The 24,201-nt window shown below is 39.5% G+C and overlaps 1 protein-coding gene across 1 annotated transcript in view; it reads right to left on the minus strand.

The window, feature by feature from the left end:
• Positions 1–24,201, minus strand: part of DPP6 (dipeptidyl peptidase like 6) — a 362,352-nt gene that overhangs the window by 64,575 nt on the left and 273,576 nt on the right. The window contains exons 7-8 of the mRNA XM_015832529.1: positions 20,611–20,692; positions 8,898–9,018 (exon numbers count right to left, since the gene is read on the minus strand). Of these exons, the coding sequence (XP_015688015.1) occupies positions 8,898–9,018; positions 20,611–20,692 (203 nt within the window). The remainder of the gene's footprint in view (positions 1–8,897; positions 9,019–20,610; positions 20,693–24,201) is intronic.

Genomic DNA, 24,201 nt, shown 5'->3' on the forward strand with positions numbered 1-24,201 from the left:
GACAAACTTGAACAATAGACCCCATCCAAGAAAATGAGTTTCAATGTGGAGAAAAGTTTTACATTTAGGCAGGAAAAATAAAAGGTACAAGTACAGATTAGGCTAGACCTGGCTTAAAAACAGTATTTGTGAGAGGGACCTTGAAATCCTAGTGGATGATCACTTGACTATGAGCCAGCAGTGTGCAGCAGCAGCCAAAAAAGCTAATACAATCCTGGGTTGTATAAACAGAGGCATAGAATACAAATCACGCAAAGTATTAGTACCGCTTTATAAAACCCTAGTAAGACCACATCTGGAATACTGCAGCCAATTTTAGTCACCACATCACAAAAAAGATGTTGAGAGTTTGGAAAAAATTCAGAGAAGAGCAACTAAGATGATCAAAGGCCTGGAGACTAAAACATACGAAGAATGGCTGCAGGACTTGGGTTTGGCTAGTCTAAAGAAAAGAAGAAATAGGGGTGGCATGATAGCAGTATTCCAGTATTTGAGGGGCTGCTACAAAGAAGAAGCGGTCAAATTATTCTCCAAACCACCAGAGGGCAGGACAAGAAATAATGGTTGGAAACTGATCAAAGAGAGAAGCAACTTGGAATTAAGGAGAAAGTTCCTAACAGTTAGAACAATTAATCAGTAGAACAGCTTTGACTCCAGAAATTGTGGGCGCTCCATCACTGGAGGTTTTTAAGAAGAGGATAGACAGTCACTTGTCTGAGATGGTATAGGTTTTCCTGCTTGATCAGATTGCTGAACTAGAAGACCTCCAAGGCCCCTTCTAACTCTATTCTATTTGAATTGATCTTCATCACGGATCAGTTCCATAAATGGTTAATATCTTTGGCTTGGGGGAAGATTGCTACTAGAGAAGACATGAACTGTTCCATCCCTTCATTTATTAATGGGAAATACGCAGCCTGTTCAGCCTGGATGAACTTCATAACTGCCTCTATTTACTCACATTGATAACCATCATAGATGATGTTTAGGACCTTTTGAAATAAATGAAGATTGCAATAATATCACTTAAAAGCAAAGATGGGCCATTGAACATACTAAGTCAGACTGTGCTAGCTTTCACTGATACGAGCTTTAAACTGCCATAAACCTAATGAGAAGCATATATTCAGAGATGACTTGACTTTTTACAGCTTGTAGGGTATTTAAATATACAGTAAGAACTGATAGCAACTGGAATATTACTTAAAATTCTCTGAGCAAATACTGCATGTACTACAGGGAACAACAGGTAAGAATTTATTCCTTCTAACTTGATGTTTCAGCCTAATTGAAGAAGTGACAGTCTTGATCTATTTATGCAATCTATTTAGAACATAGAATAATAGTATTTAGAAGGAATCTTGGAGATCTCCAACTCTCTACGTGAGCAGAAGAGTCTATATCATTCCAGACAAATGGCTGTCCAATCTCTTATTGAAAACCTGCAGTGATTGAGCACCCACAACTCCTGAAGGCAAGTCGTTCCACTGATTAAATTGTTCTAACTGTCAGGGAATTTCTCCTTAGTTCTAGGTTGCTTCTCTCCTTGGTTATCTTTCAGCCGTTACTTCTTGTCCTACTCTCAGGTACTTTGGAGAATAGGTTGACCCCTTCTTCTCTACAACAGCTGCCCAAGTACTTATTGATATGATATTAAATATCATAGTTGATATTGATAAAATTCAAGAATTTATGCCATCAGCATAGCCATATTAGGGGTTTAGGCATTTATTTACTCATTTGTTTAAAAAATGATGAAATGGTTGTTCGACTGACTGATTCTTGGATAGACTACAACAGCCCTGGGGCAAGAAAAAGATTTGGCTTGTCGGGGGAAAGAATACATCACAGTTATCCTTCTCTTTTGCTTTTAAATAATCCCATCTATTTATCCCAATGGAGCTGTATAGATAAAAGCAGAAATCTAAAACCCAGCTATGAAGTGTTAGCATAGCTAAGAGAGTGTGTAAAGAGTTATGGGGGATCTTTCTTTGCTGTTTGGTGCTGCCTGGGGTGAGATTAATTAATTAGTTTATATAGCCGTCCAACTTACACATAAGGCAGCTTACAACATTTAAAAAAATACACCATATAATAAAGATTCCTAAGAAAAGCCACCTCCTCATCCCATGGTAGCAACAATATAATCAAATTAGCCACTTGATCTGCTGCATTTCCATTTGTGATCCATAGGCCTGCTGACAAAACCCCATTTTTAGGGCCTTTTGGAAAAGCAATACAATGTGGGCCAACTGTATCTTGGGGGGGAGGGAATGATGTTCCACCAAGAAGGGGCCACCACGAAGAAGGCTATTTTTCATGGCCCTACATCACTAATTGACAGGGCCCATAATATGCCCTGCCTTTTCATCCTGGTGAGCTGGGTGGATATTTGGGGCCATATAGCCTGGCACCAAGCCATGTAGGGCTTTCTTGATATGCTGACTTTCTTCTCAAAATAGCTGGAAGCTGGGCCACCAAAGCTAGAAGAAAAATATGTAGTGGAATGCATAGATCTCCATGAGGAAGGAGATGTTGCCTAGGAAATCATCAGACAAAAAAGATAGGGGCCCATACTCATTTAATGGTCAATGAAAGAAAGCCATGAAGGACCTTCCTCCATGAGTCTAGCAATTAAAAATGGCAGATGGGAACTTTGTACATTCAGACTTGCAAGATTCTGTTAATGTAGCCTTGCAATAAAGTATATGTGGCTCATCTAATCCTATCTAAATTATCTAGGAAGGTCAACAAATAGGAGTTGACCACAGTAGCTGGAACACATCCAGATAGTAGTGTGAAGAGCAGAAGATTGAGAAGGAGTGAAGCACCAAATTAATGGTCATCCAGTGGCATCAGGTCATTAAAGAGATTCAATGACAAACATGGCATGGGAGGCTAGGAGTAATCCAATGGGTATGGCTTTAGAAGAGGTCGTGTATGGCTTTAGTGGGATAGAGGATGAGACCACCCCAAAAACCCACAGCAAGCCATGCATCTGCCAACATGAAAAAGACCTACCGAAGGGACCACAGCTGCAAATAATCCATAAAAAAACCCCCCGGAGAGGTAGAGAATAGCTATATTTGAACAGGCTACTAATCAAAACTGTGGTATTCTACTTCTTCTCTGAGATATTGCCAAATTGTAAGTAAAGAGAATACAGGCATCAGTATAGTAGGTACTATAAAACCACAGAAAAGTTATTATTGGCTGATCTTTGTGGGTTATTTCCTAGGTTCCTTATCATCTTAGGAGCAAAAAGAACTTAGCAACAGGGCTTGAGGCACAAGCTGACACTAATATTTACGCAATGACTCTCTTGCTACAAACCCTGTTTTTTCCATAAGATATGATAAATGCTCAGATGACCTTAAACAGCAGGATATTCTCAGCAATGTCTTTATGCACAAATACAATAGCTCAAAGAGTCAGCTCGTTAACCTTTAAGGCCTATTTCTTCAAAGGATCCAATGCCAGTTTGGCTGGTTGTTTTTATTATAATTATTTATATCCCAATTTTTTAAGATAACAGATGTTCAAAAAGTGCCTTACAGGCAACCATGAACCATAGGATATGAAAATACTATATGTATTATTTGAAAAGAAGGGAAAGGGGAGATTGGTTTCTTGGATCCTTCCCATGAGGTATTTAGGGTAATGGTCCTGCCTAAGGAAGAAGAGAAGGTAGACTGCAGCAGAAAAGGATTCAGGGGTTGTTGTCACCATTTTCCTTCCTTTCCATTCAGGGTTTCTAGACCACTGTTGCTTCCTTAAAATCCTTCCACTGTACTGATAACCCCTTAGATATAATCATATTTAAACAGGTCTTTTAAAAAATGAATAACAAATTGGGTTGCAGTCATACCTTGGCACTCAACTGCTTCAAAACTCATTGAATTCAGTATTCGATGTGTGTTGAAGCAGAAATCTTATCCCGGCACTCTATGGAAATGAAAATTAAGACTTTGAAGAAGCAGGATAGAATACTCTGTATTCTGGTATTGGAGATGAACCCTGCAAACAAACAAACGGATCACAGAACAAATCAATCCAGAACTGTCATTCAAGGCAGAGATGATCATACTTTGGACAAATAAGACCCAGCTCTGAGAAATCTATCATGTTGGGGAAGGTTGAAAGAACAAGAAAAGAACAACTTTTCCTGGTGCACGGACTAAGTTAGAGCAGTGATGGGGGCATTGTTGAAAAATCTGAGGGACCAGGTTAGAGACAGATCAACCTGGAAAAAAGATAAGGTCTGTCTTAGGCCCAACACTCAAAATCTTCATAAATGATTTAGGGGATAGAAGGGGACTCATGAAATTTGCAGATGACACTAAGCTGGAGGGGATGGCCAACACTCCAGAAGATAGGCTCAAAACCCAGAAGGAGCACAGCTTATTCCTGGGCCTTTTTTTCTTCAGAAGACAAAAGGGAGGAATAAAACAACAGAATAAGGAAACAGGAAGGAAAATATTTCCCATAACTCAAGAGGTGGGGCAGTTAAGGGAATGCCAGGTGCCATGAAGGTGCACACCACCAGTCAATCACACTTTACTCTGAACATGTAGAGAAGAAAAAAAATCCAAAATTGATCAGGTGTTTATATATACTGCTCACAAAAATAAAGGGAACGCAAACCCCTTCAGTTCCATGGTAAAATGTTCGCTTTATTTTTGTGAGCAGTATATATATATCCCTTTCTCTGTTTAATGAACCATGTGCTCGTTTAACAGCTGCATTATGGAGAATACGAATCACATGATCATTAAGAAGTTGGCTGGGAAGGTCACAAGTGATCTTTAAATGACCCTGAGATATTGCAACAATTGTTAATACATGCTCCATTGCCAAGTGCCTCAATTTTAATCCCATGACTTTGGGGATGCTGAAACAGTTGTTAGTCACTGTTTTCAATGCTGTTGTAACTTTGAAAGTTGCTAAATGAATGATTGTAAGTTGAGGACTATCTTATGTGCTTTCAGTTTTATTGGATTATCTTCTCTCTCTCTGAGAACTCCGCCAACCAGGGTGAGCAAGCTATCGAAGGTCAGACAAAAGGAATGAATACCATGATATTATAAGCAAAGTAAGGGTATGCAGGTATATGTCTAAATCATTTATATCTTGTTTTGAGGCTTTCCAGCCTCAAAAGCTAGTGAGTCCAGACAAAGAAGGCTATTTATCTGTCTCAGCAATGAAGCTGCCTATTCACTTTCTTATTACACTGTTTTATGGGGACAATTAGCTTGTACCTTACCACCCAAGGGAAATGTCTTCAAATTCTGAAATACTGTCTCTCCTCTTGAGCTGTGAAGACAGCAGGAAAGAAGGAGGCTGAAAGCAGGGCCTGGGTGTTTTGATAACATGCCAAGCTTGACACATTATTCCATTTATTCATATTGCCCCCTCACCTCATCTTCCAAGAATGCTGAACGAAGCTTCGTGATCTGGCTATGCAAAGCAACAGTTGATTGATGGACGAAAGGAGAGGCCATGTAACTGGAAATATAACTTGGCATTGCATTATAACTCTATAAGCAGATATGAAAGGATCATCTGCCATATTTGATCCAGAATGGCCTTCCTGCAAGGGCTCCTCTACTGACAGCATCATCATCGTTTAACAACTGTGTGCAAATGCATCCTGGCACTCCAAAAAGAAGAAAACAACAGCTAGCCTAAAGTCGTGAGCGAGGGCATGTCTTAATTAAAACTGATCACAACTGAAATGGAAATGGACATATTATCTAACTTTCAATATCATAACCTTCAGATTGGGGCACCAACCTTTTTCAAGATGTTTAGATATCCTGATGTAAAAGCCTGAAGCCCACAGAAGATTAAAACTAATCGTAATAGACTGATAAAGTGTTAGCCCATCTGGATAAACCAGACAGAAAACACACACACACACACACGCACACTCCTTCAAGTCATATCTAATTGTTCTCAAGAGAAGTCTACCAAACTGATGAGATTCCTGTACGATAAGCAGAACTTAATAAAGTAGTTAGCGTGAACTCTGCATGTCTGGGTCTGATTGATCACACCTGGCACCCATCTCTCTGTTATGATGTAACAGACACATCTCGTGCTAGGGCAAAATAAAAATCTATAATCAATAGATAGAAAAGCTGTGAGTAACATCTATTGTTGCTAGCATGGTTGAACTGAGAATTGCAAACTATAAAACCTATAGCAAATCGATTATTGTGAGCCACCCTGAGTTGTGTTCTAAGGTGCACAGCCATACAAATCTAATAAATAAATAAATAAATAAATAAATAAATAAATAAATAAATAAATAAATAAATAAATAAATAAATAAACAAGGTAGTGATAGAGAGAGAATTCTAAAGGGAAGCAGTAATTGATTCACATTCGTCATTTGTAGTGTACTTGGTGCTTTCTGAGCTTGGTTGTTTTCTTACAGACATTTCATTACCAAACTAGGTAATATCATTGGTGCTAGAAGCAGGTGGGGTTTGTTCTCAATTCATATCCTAGTGGTTTGCCCTATCAGTGTTGGTGGGAATGGTCTCGGTGGTTCTTTGCTTAGGCTGTTTATTGTTAACTTGTTGCCAGTTCCTTGATTGGGATACTGTTTGCTTTTTGATTACTGGTCTAATATTAATCTTGTCTAATCTCTGCTCATCTGGATGATGATTGCTGGTGAGGAGATGTTTAGATCCTTTTGTCCCCTTTTTGGTTTTTGATTGACTCTTTTGAATAGTAGGTAGATATTGTTTATGTCTGTATTCCTGATGATAGGCTGATTTGTCAGGGTGCCAGGTTTCCAGGAATTCTGTAGTATTTTTGGACTTGGCTTGGTCTAGGATGGTCATAGTTTCCCAGTTGAAATTATGGTTAAGTCTTTTCATGTTTTATGAAAATTTTAACAGAGAGCACCAGGGATCCCACAGTTCAAATCTAAGCTATAAATATTCTCTTCTAATAGATTCACCACCATCATCATCATTTCCATCATCTAATATAATGGTAGGAAGCAGAAAAGTATTTTAGTGCTCCTTTGGCCAAATCATCACAGTAATCTGACTGTTGTAGGAGACTATGAATTTTAAATTCTGTTGTTGGGGCTATCATCTCCTGAATTTAGGCAGCAAAATATCTAGGGCCAGCCCTGAGAGAATCACTATCTTTTTCCAGGTCTTCATGGAAAGAGTGAATCAATGTGGTGTTTCCATTCTAAAGTAGGGACAGAAGATAGAGCAGGTTTTATCTATGACTTATTTCAGTATTCAGGTATCAAAACCTGTTAACAGAAACAGAAAATGATAGAAATCCTGATTAAGAGGGATAGCTCAAAGGATAGAAAATTGATTCCATTTGAGTTCTCCCACTTTTTTGCCCCTAGTCTCTCACGCAATCCCATCAATTTCTAGGAATTCTGCAGAACATGTTTGAAAAACCTTGATCTATTTCCTTTGGACCAAGTATTTATTGTATAGTTCATAGTCAGGATCACTTTATCATACATCATGTAAACAACAGTTGTCCTAGATTGTATGCTTTTGTGTTTGATTGTGAATTCAACTGAACTCATAATAGTAAGCCTTGGGGAATTCTACTTCAGCCTTTCCTGGTTTGTTGCTTTTCAGATAGAGCTGAATTCAACAAATTAGACGTTAGGAAGAATTTCTTGACAATAAGAGAGGGCAGTTAGCGGCATATATTATTATATGGAGTGGTTTCTTCCCTGTCACTAGACGTTTTTCAAGAAAGGCTGGATAGTCACCTGTGTAGGGCTTGGAATTCATGATCTTTTAGGCCCCTTTCAACTCTGTGATTCTATAATCCCTAGAAGTTGTGGTCCATATAGCTCGTCCAAAGTAACACTGAAGAATATCTAGACTTTTTAGAAGTAAACTGCAAGTCCCAATGAAGCAGGATAGGATCCAATGAAAAGAAATGCTTATAAGAAAGAAATGTTTCAGATCACTGGTTTTCAATACAGATCACCACAAAAAATGGATACACCATTTGTTTTGTCATTCTTGGGGAAAAATCAACAGTAGGTTGACATTCTTGGGGTAGTCAGGAGATTGTCTTGTCTCTACAAGTAGTCCTTATTTACCACCCATAATTGGGATTGACAATCCCATTGCTAAATAAAAGGGCCATAAAGTGAAATGTCACATGCCTGCACTGACTTACAACATCAGTTCCACTGTGGTCATGAAGCAAATTACCACAAGTTAAGTGGACTTTTAAGTTCTTGCCAGCTTCCTTGTTGACTTTGCTTGTTCGAATCTGGCTGTGAATATTGTAAATAGAAATCACATGACACTGGGACCATCAAAAGCATGTGCTGGTTGCAAGTACACGAATCATAAACCTATGACCATGAGGATGCAGAAACAACCACAACTTTTAGGATCTGTTCTTAGCACTGTCATAACTTCTAATAGCTGATGAACAAGTACTTGGTAAGCAAGGACTATCTATACAATGCTTGTTCTTGAACATGTGCTTTTAGGGAGGGAAGGAAAGAAAGAAAGGAAAAAGAAGGAAAGCAAGAAAAAGCTTGGAGAGAAAACTATGACAAAAATTTGAAGAATTTAACGTATCTCATTCATACAACATGATTTAGGGGTGTTATGAATAACTGTCATTCCATATTTCAAAGTACAAAATGATTTTGACTAAAAGTTAGTCACAATGGTATAAACTGCAAGGTAATAAAAGAGAGGGGTGTAGACTTTATTCCAATAAACATTTTTACAGAATTTGAATCAAAGCTATCATCATAGGAAGTTGGACCAGAAGCCCTTCCTATCATATAATTATTTAATGTAATTTCTAGTAATGTGAAAGAAGTATTAATATAAGAAATATTAAGCAATTAGCCAACTTTTCAATACTCATCTTACCTTCATATAGCCAATCACTGAGTCCGTTAAAAATAACTTTGTCTTTTCCAGTGGAAACTACACGGATCGCTTGTTTTCCCATATGGGCACAGTAGTAGATGTTGTTTTCAAATATAAATATCTAGGTCAAAAACAAAAATCAACAGTGATTAACACAGAAAGCTCAATAGCAAGCTATGCTGTAGTCACTGACACTCTAATGGGCAAATGACCTTTGATCTCCTCTTTATAAACTGAACATCAACATCAACTTTTATAATTGAGGTTATTCTTCTATATGATGGTTAACTGTAAAGGAGAAAATTCCTTGGTTTACCAGCCCTGAGCATACCTCTTTAGTACAGGATAATTCATATGTTTCACAGAGGATGGTTTTATGTATGTGAAGAGGCTTAAAATTAAAACTCTACTTTAGGAAGAATAGTATTGCATTTAGAACATAAATGTTGCATGTAAACAAAGCTATCCTAAAGCCTTCAATTTAATAAAAAATAGGTAATAATTAATAGGGAAAAATGCTGGAGAATCATAATTTACATGTATCCATTTATATGGCCTATTCATAAATTCCTACGTTTGGGGCCCAGCATTTCTAGCACTTATTGAAAATTAAAATTAATTGTTAATTGATACTTGTTTGCAATTCCTACTGACTAAAAACATAAAAAGAATAATATGCTATTCTTCTGCTTAGAGCAGGGGTCACCAACCTGTGGTCCACAGCCCACTACCGGGTCATGGGCTGTTGGCCATTGGGCCACGTGAGTGGCTGGCCAGTGCATACATGTGTGAGCACTCACCCCCCCTTGTGCTAGTGTTGTGGCACTGCATGGGCACTAGCAATGCCATGAGCATCGGGTAGGCGCTAGCGTTGCCACGAGTGCACCCCCATTCATGCTAGCGTCACACTGTCATGCCGGCGCTAGCATCTCTGCAAGCGCAACATCCCCACTTGTTCTAGCATTGCAACATTGCGCAGGTGTTAACATCACCCGAGCATCATGCAGGCACTCATGGCCCTGTTTGCATCGCACGTGCAATCAAGACCCCATTCATGTGCATGTGGTCCCGTTGGCGCCTCCCCCCTCCCCCGTGCCACTAACCCAGAAAGGTTGGGGCCCTCTGGCTTAGAGGGTACTTATTTATTTATTTACTAAATTTATATGCTGCTCATTTCCCCATTGAGCGATTCTGGATGACAAATAATATTTATTGTAATGTACTATATTACATTCTACATTACACTATTAGATTATAATATTGTAATATTTAATAGATCAATTTATTACATGAACTAGGAGAAATTAGTGGTCCACTAGGAGACCATACCTAATCTTTCTTTTTCATCTGGAAACTATTTCTTAAGAGACTATATACATTAATAATTGAATAACATTTTTGCTATCTACAAAACCATCAACAGTAGAGAAATGATTAAGTGGATACAACCAGTGGCTACTCAGTGGTAAAGTGAAGTCCTCAACTTGAAGACTGCATACCCTTGATATAGATAAGTGCTATATAAGATTTATATTGTTCCTTTTCAAATAAGGAGGAGATAGGACCCAAAACAAAAATAAAATAATATTTGGTGTGCAGTTTAGCGCTCCATAAATCAGAATGCATTTATGGGCCTACAATCCTGTGAGGGTGAAGGTTTGTTCTCCAAGTTTGTGGGTTGGTTTCCAAACATTTCTTTACCAGGCTAAATAACATCTTCAATGGAGTTTCAATGGAAGTCAGTGTCAGTGTTCTTGTGTTTATAAGGGCTTCAGATGTGCAGGTGTCAAGTGAGGGTCTTATGACGGGTCTTGTGATGGGTCAAGTGTGAATTATCAGTGAGAATCTTGTGATGGGTCTTGTGATGAGGATACGTCAGGTCAGGATGATTGGGAGGTGAACTGCTGATGGGGGGGGGGTTGCGTGGATTGGTTGAGGGTCAGTGCTGTCTCTGGTTGGCTGTGTGGTTGATTTGGATTCTGAGGGGTTTGTAGCCTGGTTGTAGTTCAATGTGTCTGTTGATGGAATTGCTTGAGGTGAGCCAGGCTTTGACAAACTTAGAAGCGTGGAGGGTGGTAGTGTGGCTGATGATTTTTGTGTTGCTCCAATCGAACTGGTGCTGTTTGGTGTTGGTGTGGGTAAACATTAAGAATTTAGAATACTGGCATTTGACTGCCAGCCGGTGTTCATGGATCCTGGTTTTTAATTGACATGTTTGTCCTACATAGAATTGATTCTAATGCTTATAGTAGATTTTGTAGATCACATTGTTTCTTTCATCATTCTATATCTTGTCTTTGGTTCTGGATAATTCCTGGTGGGGTTTGGCTGTGGGTTTGTGGGCTATTCTTATTCTTAGGAGTTGGAGAATTCTGGCTGTCATTTCCAACACCCCTTTTGTGTATGGTAGGGTTAGTTTTTGCATGGTGGTTGGCTGTGTGGTATACTGTGGTTTGGGTGCTGTGTGTTGGAATACAAAGTTTTTTGGATAGCCATTACAGAGAAAGATGTCAATGAAGTGTAATGAAACATTCAGAAACCAACCCACAAGCTTGGCAAATGAACCTTCACCCTCATCCTGCATCAAAGCTACAAATATTCGCCACTACTGCAAACCTACAGTCCTGTCCTCAGGTTTTACAAAATCCCTAGAATCAACAACATAAATCAGATCTTTAGACTTTTCTATCTTTACAATAGAATAGAATAGAATAGAATAGAATAGAATAGAATAGAATAGAATAGAATAGAATAGAACAGAATAGAACAGAACCTTGGAGGTCTTCCAGTCCAGCCCCCTGCTCAAGCAGGAGAACCTATACCATTTCAGACAAGTGACTATCTAGTCTCTTCTTAAAAACCTCCAGTGATGGAGCATCCACGATTTCTGAAGGCAAGCTGTTCCACTGGTTAATTGTCCTCACTGTCAGGAAGTTTCTCCTTAATTCCAGGTTGCTTCTCTCTTTGGTCAGTTTCCAACCATTGTTTCTTGTCCTGCCCTCTGGTGCTTTGGAGAATAATTTGACTCCCTCTTCCTTGTGGCAGCCCCTCAAATACTGGAATACTGCTATCATGTCACCTCTATTTTTTCTTTTCTTTATACTAGACAAACCCAAGTCCTGCAGCCATTCTTCATATGTTTTAGTCCATGTTTAGTTTTAAAATACATCTGGGATTAATTTAATATGGATGTCTAGAGATATAACCAGCAAATCATCATCAAAGCACTATTTAGTTATTTATTACAAAAATATCTAGGCCTATCCATTCCAGTAAAGCTCGGAATAAGTTTATTATTTATCTTTATGTATGCCTTAGGGCTTGGTGGATGCACTTCATCTATCTTGCAGAGGTGCACCAGTTTGCGGAGAAGAAATATCTGCCATGTTAAGACATTGCTGAGATTCAATCAGTCACTTTGATTAGATAAGTGTAGACTCTGCTGATGTGCAGAAAATAGTCCTATATGGTCTGAACCAAAAGAAGCAGAAGGCTATTATTTATGTACACAGAAAGAATGCAGGGAACATAGATGATAAGAGGTGTGGAGACTAAACTTTATGATGAACGGTTCAGGGAACTAGGTATATCTGCCTAATGAAGAGAAGGTTTAGGGGTGACATGATAGCAGTCTTCCAATATTTGAGGGGCTCTGCCCTAATACTAGGCTGCAGTTTTCTGCATCCAGCTTATAAAAAAGGCAGCTATAGAAAATGAAATTGGCTTTCTGTTCAGAATGTACCAATCACAACAGTGAAAATAATGGAGATATATTTCAACCAGAGAAAAAGTTGGAATGGATACCAAAATGCAGAAATTATGTTTTAATTTCCATAGCTGTTCTAATGGGTTAATCTGAGGTTAAATCATAAAGCAAGGATTAAAACAAAACAATGTTACAAATTTCAAACTTTTTGCAGAGTTACCTTTTTTAACAGTTTCATGCAATAAATATATAATAAGATATATTCAAATAAAATGTCCCCTGCTTTCCAAGCCCTTTCTGTTATGCGAGACATTGGAACTAGCACAAAGCAGAATGAAATTCAATTAAGGAGCCAGCATGATGCATCAGCTGTGGTAGAAAGGGACTAATTGAGAGAACAAAATCTCTGCCAATTCTGTGGAAGCTTGGAAAGGAATTGGAAGTCCCTACGTGTCATTCATTTGATTTTCTGTGCCTAGAATGTTATGCTAAACTCAGGAACCCCACATTTATTATCAACACCCAAAGCCACTCATCACTTCTCATCTGACCTTACAGAACTGCTGTGAGAAAGAAAAAAAAAGATAAATGGCCCTGAATAATGGTAGTAATGTGTGATATTCTACCTAGGAAGTCATTACCATTGATAATGTTTGTATGATGGTGTTAGAGCTGTCACTCAAATCATGGGAATACAGGGTACCTCTTCCCAGAAAATCATGACCATTGATAATGCTTGTGTGATGATTGGGTGTTAGAGCTGTCACTCAAAGCATGGGAATGCAGGGTGCCTCCTCCCAGTTTATATTTTGGAAGGAAAGGAGGCCAAGGGAAGAGACACTGGGAGATGAAGGTAGAAAGACAGAAAAGTTTGGAGTCCAGGTCCTGGGAAAATATCCAACTGTGCGGGCCGGATGCGTCATGGCGAAACCGCGCCCACCCCATTGCCGCAATGGGAAAAAAGTCACGATACGTTGCGACATGTCATGTGACGCTGCAAGTTTGACACCCCTGGCCTACAACAACCCTTCTCAACTGGGGTTCCACAAGACGTCACTCGGTATTCCATGAAAAAATTGTGATTAAAAAAAGTCACTCCATATTCCATGAAAAATCATGATTTAAAAAAAACACCTTTTGAACTTCACACGCCACACTCACAATGGGGGAATTTTTATGTGATGTGACTTAGCTGCCAGCGTGCAGCTTTCCTCTTGTTGCAAATGCTGTGAAACATGGATTGTTTAGGTTAGAAATGAATTGCATTGTGAAATTTTCATCATTTTATGGGTGATTTCTATGCAGGGAATTCTTGAAGTCTGAAATTTATTACAGACATAAAGTTATTACACACACATAAACACACACACACACATATGACAAAACTACACTTTCGGTATCAAGGCATTTGAAATTATGTGAAGGTTACATATATAAGCAGGCCTCAGCTTACGACCAGTCATTTTAACAACCTAAGAGTTACGACAGATTTCAAAATACTTATTTATGATCCATCCTCAAAGTTACAACTGCTGCCCCCTACTGCCACAATGACACGATTATATTTTGGATAATTGGGCAACTAGCTCACATTTACGACTAGTTGCAGCATTCCATGATCACATGATTTATGTCAATTTTTTTTACATTTTCCAATTGAATATGCTAAATTTGGTTAACAACCACATGATTCGCTTAAAGATTTGCTTTATAACCAACATAAAAAAAGTTGTAAAATAAAATTTGGAAACAAGGTACCTTTGACTTACGACCTCAATACTGATGACCAAAATTTTTATAGGCAGTCCTTGACCCATGACCACAATAAAGTCTGGAATTTTGATCTTAAGTGAAGGATTACCTGTATTGCTAAGGTCTGTATAAAAATCAAATGTTTCAGTGAGCACTTATGCAGAGGGAAAAATAGTTAAGTATACAAATGACCTAGATAAAACAATGCACATGTGTGCACTTAAAATAAGGTTATGACTGAACATCAAACAAGACCAATTTTCTTATAATAGTGGCCATATGTTATTTTAAAAGTCTATTTTTCATGTCTGGAAAAACAAAACTCAATTTAGTGGCATTATCAATTGCAGATATTTTAAGATGTGCTCTTTGCAACTGTGTGTTACATCTGTAGCAATGATTTTTTTTTTTTTACTGTGAAATGCTTAACAACCTATTAGGAAAATGGATGCAATTTCTGCCTCTTTACAAATTAGTTTAAGATAGTGTTTTCTTTTTGCAACAGCCTCTTAGAACTGATGTACAAAAATCAGTAACATACTGACAAGTAGTAAAATCTCCAATGGTGGAGAAACACCATGTCAGAACACTGTTTTTCATCAGAACTATTCAATATTGATGCATGGAATAATAATAAGAAAGAAAACTAGACTAGAAATCACTACATACAGCTTGCAACAGTCCGTTTAGTGACCATTCAAAATTGCATCAGCACTGAAAAAAGTGACACGAACATTTTTCACACTTACAACCGTTGCACCATTCCCATGGTCACATGATCAAAATTCAAACCCTTGGCAACTAACATATATTGTTAGTTGCAATGTCCCGCCTCTTGTAACCCTCTGACAAGCAAAGCCAATGGGGAAACCAGATTCATTTAACAACCGTGTTACTCATTTAACACCTGCAATGATTCACTCAACAACTATGGCAAGAAACACTGGAAAATGGGGTAAATTTCACTTAACCACTGTCTTGCTTAGCAATGGAAATTTTGGGCTCAATTGTGGCCGTACGTTGAGGACTACCAGTAGTACACGAGAACTATGGCAAGAAAGGTCGTAAAATGGGGCAAAACTCACTTAGCAAATGTCTTGCTTAGGAATAGAAATTTGGGGTTCCATTGCAGTTATAAGTCGAGGAGTACCTGTACAGGGAGTTGTTGATAATGATCACTTAGACATATTTGCTTGTTTGTTTGTTAGATTTTTAGCCTGCAGACCCTCCACATCTTACCCCAGGGCAGTGGTGGCGAACCTATGGCACGCGTGCCAGAGGCGGCACTCGGAGCCCTCTCTGTGGGCACATGTGCTGTTGCCCCAGCTCGCCTCCCCCCACGACCCCCTCACCAGCAGCCCCCTGGAGGAGAGTTGCTCCCGAGCGTGGCCCACGCAGAGCAGAGCAGCCAAGGACATGGCAGCCAGGCAGTGTGGACAAGACTCTGCCTCACGCCCCATCATGCACAGTTGATGCTGCGGGGCGCAGGCAGAGGGCGTGGCTGCCATTGGCGCTGCTGGGCTGCCTGGGCGATCTGCGGCGGGCCCTGGAGGCAGTGAGTGGTCCTGCGGGCAGGCAGGGTAGGGAACAGCGTGGGGGCGGAGCAGGGGTGGGGCCAGTTTTTGGGCACTCAGTCTCTAAAAGGTTCGCCATCACTGCCCCAGGGGTTCCAACCTTGGTGCTTTTTCAGGAGGCAACTGGACTTCCTTTGGGACAACCATGACCTGGATAACTGAGAATCTCCATAGACTCTTAGCTATGCACTTTGGGATGAACACCCTTCAAATGGTGCAGGAATACAAACGGATTTCCAGAAAACATTCAAGAGTATAGGAACTATTTGCCCTTCACTTTGAGATGCAGACAACACAGACTCATCCCCAACAGCCTCCGCCTGTCTTCCACAGTGAAGGGACACAGGGCAGAAAACATCCTGCAGCCAAGAAGGCCCCACACCCATTTGCATTACTCAGATAGACACAGATAAGCCTCCAGGTAGCACTAACGACTCTCTGAATAAAAGAATGCAACTGACCAGCTGTCTGCAAGGAATATAAATATAAATCCTTCCATTCCCCGCCATCCAGTCAGAGCTGAAGAAGCTTCTTGGATGAGAAGCGAAACATCTTCAAAAGAAAAACAAGAAAGTCTAGCTGCCTCCTGAAAAAGCACCTTTGGATCATTAAGCAAATATAACTTCCTCCACTGACCTGGCTGGGAAGGTCGCAAATGGCGATCACGTGACCCTGGGATTTCGCAATCATCATAAATATATGCTGGTTACCAAGTGTACAAATATTGATTACATGACTGTGAGGATGCTGTGATAGTCATAAGTGTAAAAAGTGGTCATAAGTCACTTTTTTTAGTACCATTGTAGCTCTGGTCACTAAACAAAAGGTTGTAAGTCAAGGACTGCCTTATCGGAGACTGAATTTGAAAACATGCAGAATAAATGCTCTAACCACCGGTGTATGTGACTTTGCATAAACTTTAAAACTTGTTGGGGTAGTCGATCTCTTTCTAAAGCTGAAACAAGCTCTAAAGCTTCTACTAAAACAAACATAGGTTTTATTTTAATTTCTGGAACAGCAGCTCATATTAATCTTTAAAACCCAAAGGATTTTCTGCATATAATATCTTTAATACCCAAAAAGCTGACAATGTTTGGGGCAAAAATAATGTTGTGCCTAATCTGCAGCAAAAAAAAACAACTTCCTTGTATAGAATGCTGAAGCAAAAAAAACAACAACAGATCATTTGGAACCTTAAAAATTATCAATATATTGATGCTTCTCTGATGACCTAGTGAGTTTTAGCCTTACAATCTCTCCTCTGCATATTTATTTTTTGAAAGTAGTCTAACTCTTGCTCACATCTTTTCCAGGACTTGGCAACAAATCTTGCAATAATTTATATTTTACACAAACTCTATTGCACATTTTAGCTGCTTATAGATATAGAAAACATTTTTTAATATTTTCAGATGTTTTATTCTGACTTTAATACTTTCTATGGCTATGTAGAATATTGTTCCTGGGCTTCTAAAATAGTTACAACTTATGGCTATAATTGGGACTAAATTGCTAATTGATAATGTCATCAAGTCACGTTACTGGACCTGATTTTACAGTCACTTTTATCATGGTCATTAAGCGAATCTGGCTTCCCCAATTAACATTGCTTGTTGGGAAGATCAAAAATTGCAATCACATGCCTGCAGGTTGTTGCCACCAGTTGTATATGTGAGCTGGTTGCTAAGCATCTGATTTGTGATCAAGTGGGGTGGTATGATGGCCATAACTTCAAGGACCAGATTGCAAATCACTTTTTCTGATGCCTTTGTAACTATGAACCACTGTTTCATGGATTGTAAACTGGGGACTACCTGTATTTTTGCATGCTAACTACCTTGTTATATTGTTCCTAGAATTTATTAGTCAAAGTGGCCTTTAATATGCACTCTGTGCTTTAAACTTCTACAAGATGGATTATCTTGTATTTGATAACCTAATATCACTGCTGATTATGTAGGGCATCACTGTAAATTAAATTTTCTTCTTCTGAAATGATACACACTGGGTCATTATTGCATCTTTGGCAGAGTGGTTTGACAAGGTCAAAACAAGGTTTTTGAAGTAGGAGTGGGATGCAGAGTTAGTGATAAATTCATTCATACGAAAAACAAAATTAAAATGTGCAAAATTCCTGGCTCCTCATGGTTGAGAAAGCCCACCAGGAAATATCTCCTGGTTAGGATCTCCTCTGTGTCAGTGGCTGAACAACTTGAACTAACAAGTTGAAATATCTACTTTGTGAAGTGCCCCAGGGCCATCTTCTCTCTTCACTTCTTTTTAACATCTACAATAGAACTGCTGGGGGGGGGGGGAAATCTGTTGATATGGGGACCTATATTTTCATTGTGCTGATGATACCCAACTATTTTTCTTGGCCCCAGGCCAAACAGGCAACAGAGTCAAGATGCTGACTCAGTGTGTGAAGTCAGTCAGGGTCTGGATATGGAAGAAGAGATGCAGATTAAATCTTTCCAAGAGAGAGATACTTTTGTTTTGTAGGCCCATTGATTCCTGAAAAATACCATCTTTGACTATGAATGGAATTGTACTCTCCTATTCAGAGGCAGCTAGCAATCTGGAGGTCTTCCTAAAGCCATAGATCCTATTTAATAAGGAGACTGGACTTTTAGCAAGGAAGGCTTTGCATAGTTACGTGTATTAAAGGTGGCCTTTCTTGGATCAATAGGCTCTGCTCACACCCTAATCGCCTCGTATGGGTTACTGCAATGTTTTGTGCATAAGTCTGCCCTTGCAGAACATTCAGAAGCTACAATTTATAAGAAACATGGCTGACTGGGAGATAACAGCTATATCCGAGGATATCTTAGTGACCCTACTGCTTAAGGTCTTGCACTATTTGCCAGTTGGATACATAGTAAATTCAATTTTAAGGCTCTTCCTGGCTGTAGACCTGGATATCTGAGGAAACACCTTCTCCAGTATTTATCTACTTATGGCGTTTGCTGTTTATATACAAGTGGCTTGCCTTGTCAGTGTTGTGGGAATGGTCTTGATGGTTTCTTGAGTTGGCTGTTGTTTTCTGTTTGATCTTTTGTCTGAGCTGGTAGTTCCTTCATTGGAGGACTGTTTACTGCTTTATTGTTATTCTGGAATTATTCCTGGTGTTAATCCAAGAAGAAAACAACACTTCCACTAATACTGACAAGGCAAGCCACCTTATATATACAGAGAGCAAATTCTGTTCCCTTGTAGCACTGATGATGTTACCTAGTTTGGTAACGAAAGGTCTGCAAGGAAGTCACCAAGTTCAGAGAGCACCAAGGACCCCACAGTTCAACCCTGAGACACAAATATTCTCTTGGTTCCTTAAACTGTTTGACCCCATCACCCTTTTTCCAGTCTTGAATAATGCCATTGCCAAGAAAACAAGATTAAAAATTACTCCATGAGCTACAGGATATGCCCAAATTATCCCCACCACTGCTCTAGCTCACAAGAAGAGGATGATCTAATTGGTAAAAGGGTTAACGAGGGCACAGCATTCAATTTTTCATTCGTCTTTTTAAAGGTATGCTCAAATTACTTTCCCTTTTTCCTATAGATACCTTCTTCTTATGAGACTGTTGGCTGCCTAGGAAATTTCATAGTACAGAATTGAAACAAACAAACAAACAAACAAACATGCTACAAGTAGTTCTCAACTTACAACCATTTGTTTAGTGATCGTTTAAAGTTACAACAGCACTGAAAAATATGACTCATGACACTTTTTCACGTTGATGACTGTTGCATCATCCGCATGGTCACATGATCAAAGTTCAGATGCTTGGCAACTGGCATGTATTTATGACAGTTGCAGTGTCCCAGGGTTATGGGATCACCTATTGCGACCTTCTGACAAGCAAAGTCAATGGGGAAGCCAGGTTCATTTAACAATAGTGTTACTAACTTAACAACTGCAGTGTTTTACTTAACAACAGTGGCAAGAAGTCATAAAATGGAACGAAACTCACTTAGCAACGGTCTAGCTTAGCAATACAAATTTGGGACTCAGATGAGGTTGTAAGTCAAGAACTACCTGTATGTTATAAGTCAAGAAGAGCTCCTGGGACTCCTACAGAGAGGTTCTTCTTTGCCATGTCCAGCACAATGTCTAGAGATGAAGATCCTTGAGTTTTAGTCAAGGAAATACAAGGGGGGGAGAGGGGCAGCAGAGATAAGTTGCAGTTGGCTTTGGACCAAGAAATCTTTTCTGTCACCATAATGTACTTTAGTGGCCTTGATCTTCCTTCTCCCAGTTCTGTTAGGTTTTTCTTCATACCCAGTAGTCTTTAATGATTGGGGGGGGGGACAAGAACCTGGATCAGGAGCTTCTCCACGGCATCACCCAGGCTCTGCAGTTCCCAGAGAGAGACTGGCCCTAGACCCCCAGGGAATTTCTGTGGCTAAGAAGGGATTAGAACAAAGTCTCAGTTATAGCCCTAAACTCTTTTGCTATGCTGACTTTTAGTGTATGAATTCTTCGGGATCACCGAGAAGCAAATTGGTCTTGCTATTAGACAAGCGCTATCGGTGCTCAGTTAAGTCCTATCAGCAATGAAGCTGTACGGTTAAATCAGCAAAGTAAGCCAAGGGGCTATGTGGGATCCCTTTTATTCATATTTGTAACTGACTCTGCAGCAAAGAAGATAAAAAGTCAGGGAGAACAGTTTCTTACCAGCTGCTGGCCTTTGGGTCCCCATCCCGCATATTGGAGCTTTGCATTGCTAACCTCGGGAGGGTAGAGATTTTGAGGATCCCTGTAAACAGATAAAACATTGGGACATTTTAATAAGATCCTGCACCTCCACTGTCCTTATGGGATCTAATGTGACAAGTTCACCTCTGTAGACTTTGAAGTCTACAAAGCTATGCTACTCTTCTGTATGTCTATGAAACATGGATTGTCTATTGAAAACATGCAAAACACTTCAACCATTTCCACGTGACAAACCTTCATAGAATATTAGACATCAGATAAATTACAGTAAGTCCTCGACTTACGACCAGTTGAAATGACATTGGACGCCCCCCCTTCCCGAAAGTACTTACAACTCAGTTCTGAAATTACAATGGCCACATAACCCAGTGCTCACATGACTATATCAGTGCATGCATAATCAGGGTCAGGGCATCAGCTGTGAATGTTTCCAAGTTAACCTGACCTGAAAATAGTTTTGTATAGTTTAGCTGAATGAATTTTTCACAGAATTATTCCAGTGCAAGGGATCCAACCCTCTGCTCAGGCAGGAGACCCTATACCATTCCAGACAAATGGTTGTTCAATTTCTTCTTAAAATTTTCTAGTGATGGAGCACCCAACCTCTGAAGGCAAGTCGTTCCACTGATAAATTATTCTAACTATGATGAAGTTTCTCCTTAGTTCAAGATTGGTTCTCTCCTTGATAGGTTTCCATCCATTGTTTCTTGTCTTGCCTTCTGGTGCTCTGGGAAATATGTTGACAGTCCCTCAAATTTTGGAATACTGTTATCATATCTCCCCTAGTCCTTCTTTTCATTAGACTAGACTAAACTAGACTAGACCAATTCCTGTAACCATTCTTTCTATGTTTTAGCCCCCAGTCTCTTAATTATTCTTGTTGCTCTTCTCTGCATTCTTTCTAGAATCTCAACATCTTTTTTATATGGTGGTGACCAGAATTGGATGCAGTATTCCACGTGTGGTCTTACTAAGGCTTTGTAAAGCAGTACTAGAACTTCATGTGATCATGATTCTGTCCCTCTATAAATGCAGCCTTGGACTGCATTGGCTCTTTTGGCTGTGGATGCATATTGTTGGCTCATATTTAAGTGATTATCCACTAAGACTGCAGGATCCCTTTCACAGTTACTGGCATTAAGCCAGGTTTCACCTAGTCTGTACCTATACAGTTGGTTTGTCTTGCCTAAGTGTAAAATCTTACTTTTATCTTCACTGAATTTTATTTTGTTAGCTAGGCCCATTGTTCAAATCTGTCAAGAACTTTTTGGATCTTGAGCTTGTCTTATGGGGTGTTGGATATTCCTGCCAGCTTAGTTTCATCTGCAAATTTGATGAGTTCCCCTTAGAGTACTGGGCCTAAAACGGAATCTTGGGGTACTCCCCTACTTACTTCCCTCCAAATAGATGTAGTTCCATCAAGGACTACATGTTGAGTATGATTTGTCAGCCAGTTACAAACCCATCTGGTGGTAGTGCTGTCTATCCCACATTTTTCAATTTGTCAATTTGCCAAGAGGTAGGTTGTGATCTATTTTATCAAATAGATCTAAAAATCTAAGTATACTATATCCACAGCATTTTGCTGATCCACTAATTTAGTCAGTTTGTCGAAGAATGAAATAAGATTTATTTGACATAATCTGTTTTTGACGAATCCATGGACTACATGGAGATCAAATCTGTCCATTCTAACTCTGACTGTTCTTTGGAAGGATAGATAATGAAGCTGAAGCTCAAATACTTTGGCCACCAATTGAGGATCCTTGGAAATGACCCTGATGTTGGGAAAGATTGAAAGCAAAAGAAGGGGACAGCAGAGATATAATTAGATAGTGTCATTGATGCAACAAACATATATTTGGGCAAACTCCTGATACGAGGGGAGGACAGTGGGGCCTGGCATGTTGTTGTCCCTGGGGTTGCAAAGGGTTGGATACCACTTATATCAGTGGTGGCGAACCTATGGCACGGGTGCCAGAGGCGGCACTCAGAGCCCTCTTTGTGGGCACGCGTGCCGTCGCCCCAGTCCTAGGCCTTCAGCTGGGTTTTATAAAACCTTTTCGCTTTAGGCCTCTGCCGCCGTGTGCAAAAAAAAAAAAAGTTCAATCAATTTCAACTTCTTGAGGGAAAAAAAAAGATCTTGCAAAGTTGGAATTGATTGATTGAACTTTTTAGTCCCACCCAGTCTGCCGTTACCACCACAGCCACGCCCACCCAATGGGCCATGCCCACACAATTGGCCACACCCAGTCAATGGGCCACACCCACCGGCACTCGACGATGCATAAGTGGGTTTTGGGTTGCACTTTGGGCACTCAAGTCTCTAAAAGGTTCGCCATCACTGACTTATATTCTTTTCTATTTCTTGTTGACCTTCTGTTTGTTCTTTTGATTTTTCCACCTTTAGTAAATACAATCAATTTAGCATTGAAGACTCTATTTTCTTTATTTATTTGATCATTGCTCTATGATTGTCCTATGAACAAAGAGATGTAGTGTGCATTTGACACACTAGCAATAAATATAGAAATGTCGCTTTGATTCCTCTTAAGCTTAAGGTAATTTGAACTTAATGGTATTATTTAACCATTCAGCAGTAATGATGTTAATTACTTTGCTTTTCATTTACTTAATTTCTCCCAGGATATTTATTGAGTTGGAATGCATGTAGTGCCTAGTTCTCAAAAGTTGTGTGTGCGAGAGAGAGAGGGGGGGGACTTCTAAACCCATCATTATCTAACTTTTAGAATTCTAGTATAGGTAGTCCAAGACTTATGAACACAACTGAGCCCAAAATTTCTGTTACTTAGTGAGACATTTGTTAAGTGAGTTTTGCCCCATTTTATGACCTTTCTTGCCACAGTTATTAAGTGAGTACTGCAGCTGTTAAAATAGTTACGCAGTTTTTAAAGGAATCTGTCTTCCCCATTGACTTAGCTTGTCAGAAGGCCACAAAAGGTGGACATGTGACCCCAGGTCACTGTAACCATCATAAATGTGAGCCTTTGCCAAGCATGGGGATGCTGCATGGGGATGCTGCAAGTGTGAAAAATGCTCATAAATCATGAATGCATGCAAATAGATGTGTTCCCAGGATAATGTTGTAGGATCCAATCTAGGTCAGTCACTGGGACCAGAGGGGGACCTTTTCCCAGGCTTCAATCACAGTCAGTCAACAAAAGTGATGATTTACCATCAGCTTATCAAGTACATAGGAGTTGAGTGCTTGGCAGCAGAAGCAAACAACAGCCAATGACTTAATAGCCAGCCATCAACACCCCAATCAACATCTAAAAAGCTACATCCATGTTTTCCCAAAAAATGCTTTTATATGGGTTTTTTGCCTCCAAAAGAGGCAATAGGTCTTATTTTCAGAGCAATTTTGAACGGTCACTAAATAAATGATTGTAAAAGGAGGATCACCTGTACTTGTCCTTTGTGGCTCCATTTCTGTCAGTTTTGTTTTACTGGGTCCAAATCTGGTCAGTGACCATATCAAAGTGATCTATTCTAAGTTCACTTTCAAATGCAAAAAAGGATGTCATC

This window comes from Protobothrops mucrosquamatus, unplaced genomic scaffold, assembly GCF_001527695.2.
Source record: "Protobothrops mucrosquamatus isolate PMUCROS unplaced genomic scaffold, P.Mucros_1.0 scaffold5, whole genome shotgun sequence".
Taxonomy (NCBI): Eukaryota; Metazoa; Chordata; class Lepidosauria; order Squamata; family Viperidae; genus Protobothrops; species Protobothrops mucrosquamatus.